At 36.0% G+C, this 10,433-nt stretch overlaps 1 protein-coding gene across 1 annotated transcript in view; it reads left to right on the top strand.

Annotated features, from left to right (window-relative positions):
* The window catches only part of OPHN1 (oligophrenin 1), a 195,158-nt gene that overhangs the window by 77,537 nt on the left and 107,188 nt on the right, over positions 1–10,433 (top strand). The window contains exon 3 of the mRNA XM_039838984.1: positions 10,079–10,174. Within this exon, the coding sequence (XP_039694918.1) occupies positions 10,079–10,174 (96 nt within the window). The remainder of the gene's footprint in view (positions 1–10,078; positions 10,175–10,433) is intronic.

The following is a 10,433-nucleotide window of genomic DNA, read 5'->3' as shown; positions in this document are numbered from 1 at the left end:
AAAAACAGAAAATGAGAATAAAATATAGACCTTAGGAATAATATATCACTATTGGTTCATTACTTACAACACATACCATATTCAAGCACAATAATAGTAAGAAGGGAATTGGGTGTGAGGTATATAGGTATATAAATTTTTCTGCAAATTTAAAGAAGTTCGTTTTAAAAAATCAGTTGGGAATATTTGCGTGGGTCTTTTGCCGGGTTCTCTTATGTGCTATTGATCTTCAAGCCACACCGCACACGTTCTGGATTACTGTTGCGGTATGGTGCGTTCTGAAATTAGGCAAAGTGTTTCCTCCTACCTTATTTATTTATTTATTTGTTACTTTTATTTAAAAAATTTTTTTTCCACCTTACACTTTTCTAAAATTGTTTGTTATTTTGATTCCTTCATCCTTCCATATAAATTTTAGAATTATTTGGTCTATCTCTAAAAAAGCCTTGGTGGGATTTTAAAAGCAATTTCCTTAAACCCATAAATCAGTTTGGGGAGAATTGACATCTTTAGTGTGTTGACTGTTCCAATCCATGAACATCGTTAAGTTTCTCCATTTACTAGACTTTCGATTTCCTTCATCAGCCTTTTGTTGTTTTCAGCATACAGATCCTGTAGATGTTTTATTAAATTCTATACTTGTTACTTTTTTTCGAGCAGTTGTAAATAAAAATTACATTTTTAATTTCAGTTATTTGCTAATGTATGGAAATAGAATTGCCTTTTTTATGTTGACCTTGTATTGAGCAAAGTCAACATAAAAAAATTAGTTCTAGGTGCTTTATTTAAGATTATAGTTGACTCTTGAACAACATGGGTTTGAATTGTTTGGGACCACTTGTATGTTGATTTTTTTCAATAAATGCGTGCAGTACTGTAAATATACTTTCCTTATGATTTCTTTAATATTGTTTTCTTTTTTCTAGCTTACTGTACCGTAAGAATACAGTACATAATACATGTAGAATACACAATTGTGTTAATCAACTGTTTATCAGTAAGGCTTCCTGGTCAGTCATAGGCTATTAATAGCTAAGTTTTTGGGGAGTCCAAAGTTATAGGTGGATTTTTGACTGCACAGGGCATTGGTACCCCTAACCCCCGCATCGTTCAAGGGTCAACTGTACTTGGCGTTTTATACATAGACCATCGGTCATCACAAATACAAACAGATTTGATGTGTTGTAATTTCCTTTACATTCAGTTCAATGCATTTTTAATTTTTCTTGAAATTTCTTTTTTGACCCACAAATAATTTAGGAATGTGTTGTTTAGTTTCCAAGTGTTTGGAAAATTTCCTGATATATTTCTATTACTGATTTCTAGTTTGATTCTGCTGTGAGACGTGAACACTCTCTGTATAATGGCATTCGTTTAAATTTGCTGAAGTTGGTTTTATGTCCCAGGATATAGTTGTGGTAGGCAGAATAATAGCCCTCCAAAAATGTCCACATCTTCATCCTTGAGGTTTGTGACTAAGTTATATTATATGACAAAGGGAATTAGGTTGCAAATGAGGTCAGGTTTTAGATGGGCTGACCTTGAGATGGGGAGAGTATTCCAGATTATCCAGATGTGCCCAATGTTTTTACAAGGGTCCTAATAAATTGAAGTGTCAGAAAGATGACCTGACATTGCTGATTTTGAAGATGGAGAAATCGGGCCACAAGCCAAGAAATGTGGATAGATGGAAAAGGGAAGGAAAAGGATCCTTCCTAGTGACTCCAAAAGGAACGCAGCCGTGCCAACATTTTGAATCCAACCCAGTGAGACCCATTTTGAACTTTGACCTCTAGAATGGTAAGACATACATTTGCATTGTTTCAAGCCACTAAATTTGTGGTGATTTTTTTATGATTGCAACTAGAAAACGAATGCATTAGTCTATATTAGTATATGTTTCACAGATGCTTAAAAGATATGCGTGTTCTGTTGATGTTAGGTGGAGCGTTACATAACAGTTGATTAGATTATGTAGGTTGAGGTATTGTTGAGTTCTTCTGTATCTTGGCTGATTTACTGTCCAGTTCTATCAGTTCTTGAGAGAGGAGTGATTTGTCTCTTTCTTCTTAAGGTCGTATCCATGTTCGCTTCATGCATGTTGAACATCTGTCTTCTTGGTGGATTCTTTTATCATTATGAAATGTCCTTCTCTGTCCTGGGTTATTTTATTTGCTCTGACTTATACTTTAATATAAATATATCCATTCCTGCTCTTTAAAAATTAATGTTTGCATAGTGTATCTTTTTACATCCTTTTACTTTCAAGGTACTTATATATTTCAAGTGAATTTCTTATAGATATCATATAGTTGCAATGTATTTTTTTTCTTATTCTACTCTACCAGTCTCTTTTCATTGGTGCATTTAGGTCATTTATCTTTCATATAATTATTTATGTTCGTGCTTAAGGCTGTCATTGTTTGTTTTCTATTTGTTCTCTCTGTTTCAATATTGTCTTTTTTTGCTTGATATTCTCTGGGTTACTTGAACTTATTTTAGAATTCCATTTTGATTTATCTGTAATGTTTCTGAGTATATCTCTTTTTAAAATCTAATTGTGGGTGAAGTGGGTAAAGGGGATCAAATATGTGGTAGCTGAAGGAAACTGGATTTTGGATGGTAAACACACAATAGAATATACAGATGTCAAATTATAATGTGCACCTGAAAATTATATAATTGTATAAACCAATGTTACCCCAATAAACTTAATGAAAAAATAAATAAATCTAATTGTGACAAAAATACACATAATGTTAAAATTTACGACCTTAATAATTTCTAAGTGTACCATTCAGTAGTGTTAAGTATTTTCACATTGTCATGTAATCAATCTTGATATAACTTTCATCTTCCAAAACTGAAACTTGATACCTATTACCTGACATCTCCCCATTTCCCCTTTCAGCCCTGGCAGCTACCATTCTACTTTCTGTTTCTATGAGTTTTACTACCCTTGGTACCTTTCGTGACTGGCTTATTTAACTTTGCATAATGTCCTCAAAGTTCATCCATATTGTAGCATGTGTCGGAATTTCCTTCCTTTTTAAGGCTGAATAATTGGGATATTGAAATCACTATCTATTATTTTTTGATTTGTCTATTTCTTCATTTCTATCAGGTTTTCGCTTCATGTAGTTTTGTGTCTTTGTTGTTAGTTGAACATCTGTTTATAATTGTGCTTTCTGATGGATTGACACTTCTATCATTAGTAAATGTCCTTCTTTGTCTCTAATAACGGTTTTTGTCTTAAGGTATATATTTTTTTATATTATTACAGACATTCTTCCTCTCTCTTGACTACTGATTGCATAGTGAATCATTTTCTATCTTTTAAGTTACTGTATTTGTATCTTTGAATCAAGTGTTTTATAGACATCATATAGTGAGATTGTGTTTTTTTGTTTTTTGTTTTTTTGTTTTTTTTGTTTGTTTTTTAATGGTGACATTGGTTAACGAAATCCGATAAGTTCCAGGGGATCGTGTTTTAAATTCATTCTACCACTCTCTGGCTTTGATTGGAATTTTTCCTACATTCATGTTTAATACCAAAAAGGTGGATTTATGTCAGCTATTTTGCTTTTTATTTTCCATATGCATTGTATCTCTCTCTCTCTTTTTAAATTTTATTTTATTATTAGTTTTAAGTATACAGGACATTGGTTAGACATTTATATAGTTTATAAAATGATCCCCCTGATTGCTCTTTCTCTCCTCTGGCTCTATATACAGCCATTACCTTACTGCTGACTGCATTCCCTATGCGGTGCTCCCCATCCCCGTGACCATCTATCAACTACTGATTCGTACTTGTTTAACCCTTCACTCGTCTCTCCCCACCCTTGTATCTCTTTTGTTTCTGTTCTTCCACAACTGCCCCCTTTTGTGTAAAATAAAGATTTTTCTAATATACCCTTTTAGTTACTTTGTTCTTTATTTTACTACATATTTTCAGCTATTTTCTTATTGGATGTCCTGGGAATTAGAATTCATATCCTACCTTAACACAGTGTAGGACAGATTAATACCAATTCTAGTATTATACAAAAACCTTTCACCAATATAGCTGTTACGTTCCCTTTCCTTTTGTACTAGTGTTTCACACAAATTACACTTTATACAGTATAATCCCATCACCAGAATTTCATATTATTGCTATACAGAGTTTGCTTTGGAGTCATATATAAGAAGAGTTATGAACAAAATGCATTTATTCTATCTTCTGTATATACCTATGTATTTCCTTTGCTGGTGCCATTTATTTCTTCCTGTCGATCACCGTACTGTTTAGTTTCCATCGATTTAAGCTTGGAAGATTCCCTTTAGTATTTCTGGTAGGGCAATTTTGCTAGCAAGGAATTCTCTTAGTTTTTGTTTATCGGAAATTTCTTACTTTTCTCTTCATTTTTGAAGGTTAATTTTTTTAATGTAGAATATTTTGTCGATAGTTTTTTTTTTTTAAGTTTAGTGGTTTCTATAGAGGTAAAAACACATTATAAAAGTGACCACGTTAACCATTTTTAAGTATACAGGTCAATAGTGTTAAGTGTACTTCCACTATTGTGAAACAGATCTCCAGAATGTTTTTATCTTGCAGACCTGAAGCTCTCCACCTATCGAAAAAGCCCCTTAGCACTCTCCCCACACCCCCAGTAACCACCATTCTACTTTCTGCATGTGTGCATTGGACTACTTTAGATACCTTGCATAAGTGGAATCATGTACTATTGTCCTTTTGTGACTAGCTTCTTTCATGTAGCGTAATGTTCTCAATGTTCATCCACATGGTAGCGTATGACAGGATTTCCTTCCCTCTTAAGGCTGCATAGTATTCTATTCATGTACATACCACATTTTATTCATCCCTCCATTGATGAACATCTGGATTACCTCCATCTCTTGGCTGCTGTGAACATGGGTATGCAGTTTTTTTTTTAATGGGCAGAAAATCTGAGTTTCCCCCCATCACTTTGAATATGTCACTTCACTGTCTTTAGGCTTTCATAATTTCTGATGAAAAGTCAACTGTTAATATTATTGAAGATCCCTTGTACACGATGAATCATTTTTTCTTGCTTCTTTTCAAGATTCTGTTTCTTTTGTTTTTTAAGAGTTTGTGATGTTTCTAGGTGTGTATGTCTTTGAGTTTATCTTCCTTCAAGCGAGCTTGTTGGAAGTACAGATTAATACTTCTCATCAAATGTGGCAAATATTCTTTCTTCCTCTTTCTCTTGCTTTGGGAATTCTCGTTATGCGTGTGGTGCTATGCTTGATGGCCTCCCATGATTCTCTGAGGCTCTGTTGATTTTTCTTCATTCTTTTCTTTCTGTTTTATTGACTGGGCTGTCTCAATAGACCAGTCATTAAGTTCATGGATTCTTTCTTCATCCCACTCATATCTAATCTTGAGCCCCTTTAGTAAATTTTTCATTTCAATTTTTGTAATTTTTAACTCTAGAAAGTTTAGTTGGTTCTTTTTAAACTACATCAAACTCTTTATTGATATTCTCTGTTCTTATGCTTTGTTCTCATTCATTGTTCTCATTCTTTCCTTTAGTTCTTTAGACATGGTTTTAATTCTTTGAACATATTTAAAATAGCAAATTTTAAAACTTTGTTTCATAAATTTAGTGTCTGGGTTTCCTCATGGACAGTTTCTATTGATTACCTTTTTATTTGTTTGTTTTGTATGGGCCAATATTTCCTGTGTCTTTGTGTAGCTCCTATTTTTTTGTTGTTGTTAGAAAGTGTACATTTAAAATAATATAATGTGACAACTCTGGAAATTAGGTTCTCCCCCTTTCCCCATGGCTTTTTGTGTCTGTTGTTGTTTGCTTGTTTTTTAACCTTCTAAGTTACTTCTGTATTAAGGTCTTTGGTAGATTTCCTTACTTTTCAGCTAATGACTAGACAGTGATTTGATGAAATATTTTGAAGCTGTGTGTCTCCCAGCCTTCGCTGAAGGGCTGTATGTGTGTGTTATGGCATGCTTTCACATTTAGCCAGGCAGTTTACAACTCTGCCTTACCTTTCTCTCCTTACTTGTGTGGGGCTTCAAGGTCCACTGTAAGTGAGAGGTTAGGGCCTTCTCAAGTCTTTCGTGGGGATGTTCACACAGCTTGGGGTGTGCACACAATCCTTTGCACGTATGTGTCTTTCTAGATTTCTAGGAATAGGTTGCAGCTTTGCAAGCTTCCTGTGGGCATGTCATTCTCCAATTCGTCATTCTTTAATTACTTTTCCAAGTGCTTTGGTCAATCTCTTGATAACTTCGACTTGTGCATCACCACAGGCCACCACAGTTTTAAACAACTTCAGATGATTGCTTTTAATGACTGGCCCAATGGCAGCACTATTTACGTGGAATGGGTTTTGGGTCAGGACAACAACAAGCCCTAAGAATGGACCTGTGAAACTGGACAAATAGTGGTAATTCTTTGAGGGGGGAGTCTTTTGAAACTCCTACCCAATTCTGTCCTCTCTAGTGGCTGCAAAACTGTTGGTTTTCATAGCTACCATGATTGTGAGTGAGGCTGTTGCTTTTCAATGCTGCCATAGAGCTGGAGAGAGGGTGATTTGATTAGGATAACAGTGTATAACACAGTCCATTGTTCTTACCAAGATTCAGTCTTTTGTCTCGAATAGACAGCCCTCAGACTGTTGAGCTTTAGTAAATTTAGAGGATTTTATGATACATGTATATGACAAAACTTGTGTCCAGAATATATGAAGAAATCTTATAGCTCAATAATAAGACAAACAACCCAATTATAAAACAGACAAGAATGTGAAAATGCCCTTCATGAAAAACCGATTACAAATGTCCAATAGGTATATACTAAGATATTCAGCACTGTTAGTCATCGGGAAATGCAAATTAATATTACGGTGAGATATCACTACATACTCATTAGAATGACTAAAATTAAAATAAAAAATTATGTGGACCAACTGAAATTCTTATACATTGTTGATAGGAACACAAAATGATATAATCACTTTAGAAGACAGTTTGACCTTTTCTTGCATGACCTTTAACATACAGTTAAGCAGTTAACCATAGAAACCATTCATTGGATTACTAGGTATTCCTTGGGATAAATAAAAACATATGTCCCAGAAAGGCACGTACATGAGGATTTATAACAGCTTCATTCACAATAGTGAAAAACTAAAAACATCACAAATGTTCTTGAATGGGTAATGAATGAATTATAGTGTATTTACACAATGGAATACTATACAGCCACAAAAATGGATTTTCCATAGATATATTTCCAAGACATTGTCTAGACTGAAATAAATTAGAAATAAGAGTATATTCTGTATGATTCCATAGAAAGTATAGTGATAAAAAGAAAATTGGTATATATATAACATTAATTAATTAACTAATTAATCCTCTTTATATTCTACCTCATTCCCAGAAGCTTAAATTGCCTTAAAAGCATTACCCAACTACATTCTAGAATAAGGGAAAGGTGAAGGAAAAACATCATAGAAATACATCAATAAATTAGAAAGTGATGGGGAGAGAACCCTCAAAGATAGTTTGAAAAATTACAAGATAATGAGTTGGTGGCCAGGGAGAGGTAAGTATTGGGGAGGATAAAATGATGAATTTACACGGTTTAGAGTGATGCTTTAGCTTTTAGGATGATAGGACAATGAAATGTCCCATACACAAGAAGTACTTCTAGGTTCTCTGTTGATTCTTTGAAATCCAGAAGTTACCCAACTCATTTATCTAAAATATATGAGGCTTCCAGTCAAGATGGCGGAGCAGGTAATCACTGTGCTGGCCTCCTGTCACAGCCACATCAAAGTTACAACTCAACTACAGAACAGCCATCGTCGAGAATCGCCTGAGGTCTAGCTGAGCAGGAGTCCTATAACTACGAACACACAGAAGAAGCCACATTGAGACCGATTCCTAAAATACATTAGCACATTATGGACTTCGAGGAGTACTGAAGTTCAATAAAATTTAACAGTTATATATAAAAATGTGTGAATATATATGTTATATATAAAATATATATAATACGTATATTTCCTCAATACAGAGGCCAAATAAATAATACCTTCCCATGAAGAGCTGTTAGTTTATGGTTGTTCATATTTATGAATGTACTTTATCTGCATTGTCCCATTGTTTTGGTTTGTTTATAAGGTAAAGGTAGTAATACCCACCTTTGGATAGTTGGGAAGAGTAAATGAAGGCGAAATGGCGCAAATAATGTAAAAAGGGAATGAATGTTACTCCTCCCTTACTGCATGCCATTGTTTACAGAATACTGTAAACGCTGAAAACCATACTATTTGTAGTTTCTGAAATGTTTAGTTAATTCTAAAAGAGGAATGATTAATAACCGTACCTTGTTTGACTGAAGTAAAATTGAAGAAATCCTGGCATGTGTGAAAGGGAGATATAATGAATATTTTTTATGTAATTTCCCTGAATGAAACAGAGAGCACATGTGGAATTCTGGGCTTGCCCTTCTCTGCTGCTGGCCAAGGAGGCCGGAGGAAAGCAATCTTTTTCCAGACACGGAGCCAGTTTTTTGTTCTCTTTGCTGACGAAATATGGAAGGCAGGGTGTGCATGCTCCTCTCACATTTATGTGGCCCAGATTTGATGTGGGAAATGTGATTCTCAAGTGTAGAAATTTGAGAAAGCATGATAACCTGGTTCGCAGTCCCTAATCTCTGTAATAATAATAATAATATAATAATAATAATTATTATTATTATTTATTCTTGCCAATGATTGGTTCAGAGGGTCAGGGCTCTAAATACTGAAAATAAATACTTCTGGAAATGGGATGTAAACAAGACGGTACAATTCTTGGCAGGGTAATCTGTCCTGGCCAAATGCCTGAACGTGTTTTATTGTGTTTATTTAACCCTGATAGCATAACCGCGATAGCTTGTCATCGAAAGGAATAGATGCTGTTGTTCGCATGGGCTCCCTTTCTGTTAGCCTGAGAGCAAAAACCCTCAGTAAGCCTGCGTATCTCGTAGATGTGAAGGTGGAGGATGACGCAACTAGGGAGTGAAAGAAGAAATAGGGACAAGGGACCACAAAGAAGCCGCAAGCTTGAATTTTCCTCCAGGATGCTCTCTAATGGGTTACTTTAGTTGGCGATACCATGCTCTTCAAAATTTAAAGAGCATACTGATCCCCTAGAGATTGTCTAAAAACGCAGCTTCTGATCCAGCAGGTCTGAGATGTGACCTGGAATGTGTAGTTCCATCAAGCTTGCAGGTGACAATGAGAGGACATGTCTGAGAACCACTCGGAGTAGCGACGGTGGAGGGGTGGCTGGACCTCTTGTTCAAGGTCGTATTTAAAAAAATTTCAATAAAGATAATTTGTGAAAGGGGAACTAATTGTTAATTTTCGTTTTATATCATCATTAAACTTCTGTACCATAAAATTCAACATCATTGACCAAAAATAAGAACACCCTCAGATGTTTCCATTCATTGCTTCCTTAATTTGCATCCCTTGGTGAATACGCTGTGAGCAAGTTAAATTTGTTCCCCTGCCATTTAGTATCCTAACCCAGGCTGTCATCTGGTTAATGTGTAGAAAGTCCAGATGTGCCTCATGTTGTCATGGAAGAGGTCCTTGAGGCGCAGACAACCACCTGGCTTCCAGCTCTTCCAGATGATTTTTTCTCTGTGGGCTGATTGCCATTGTTTGTTCCGTGAGGAGGTGAGAAAGCATCTGGACTGCTGCCCGTAAAGGCTTAAGGAGACTCAGCTAAGCAGCCTTAGGTCTTCCAGGCCTTGGGTAGCACAACTCAGCGAGGACAGGGACCGAAGGTCACACATGCCCCAGAACTTAAAAGAGGGACTTCCCTAAACTATCCTCTTTCCTCTTTAATGTGTGGTTGTGGATTCTCAACTCGTCTCCTAATACTGTGATTTTTTTTAACATCATTCACTGTAAATTGCTCCCTTCTGGGACCACTTGCTTTCACTTTTCCCCCCTCTGCCCTAACGGAAGTGAGGAAATCATTCAAAGGACAGCGACGCTGACCACTTCTCCTGTTTCCGTTCCTTTCCAGATTATTCCACAGCCGTTCAGAAGTTTTCCCAGACGCTGCAGTCCTTTCAGTTCGACTTCATCGGGGACACGCTGACTGATGACGAGATTAACATTGGTAAGTGTTTGGCTATGAGGCCACGTGCCTCTCGAGGCCGGTCTCAGGCGGAGCGGCCTCCTCGGTTTGTGGGGACAGGGCACCTCAGCATCTTCCTCCTCTCTGGTCCAGTGTCACACTCCCGGCACGCCGCTCTGGAAAGATACAGAAACATTCGCCCCCAGTCTCGTTTCTTCCTCACCAAAAACAAACAAAAGATATCGCTTACGCCTCATTCTGCAGGGAAATTTTCTGTAAAGAATCTAATTCACGAAAATAT

This window comes from Pteropus medius, unplaced genomic scaffold (genome assembly GCF_902729225.1).
Source record: "Pteropus medius unplaced genomic scaffold, Ma_sr-lr_union100, whole genome shotgun sequence".
NCBI classification, from domain to species: Eukaryota; Metazoa; Chordata; class Mammalia; order Chiroptera; family Pteropodidae; genus Pteropus; species Pteropus medius.
The sequence above is the reverse complement of the archived record's forward strand: the minus strand, read 5'-3'. Positions and strand labels throughout refer to the sequence as shown.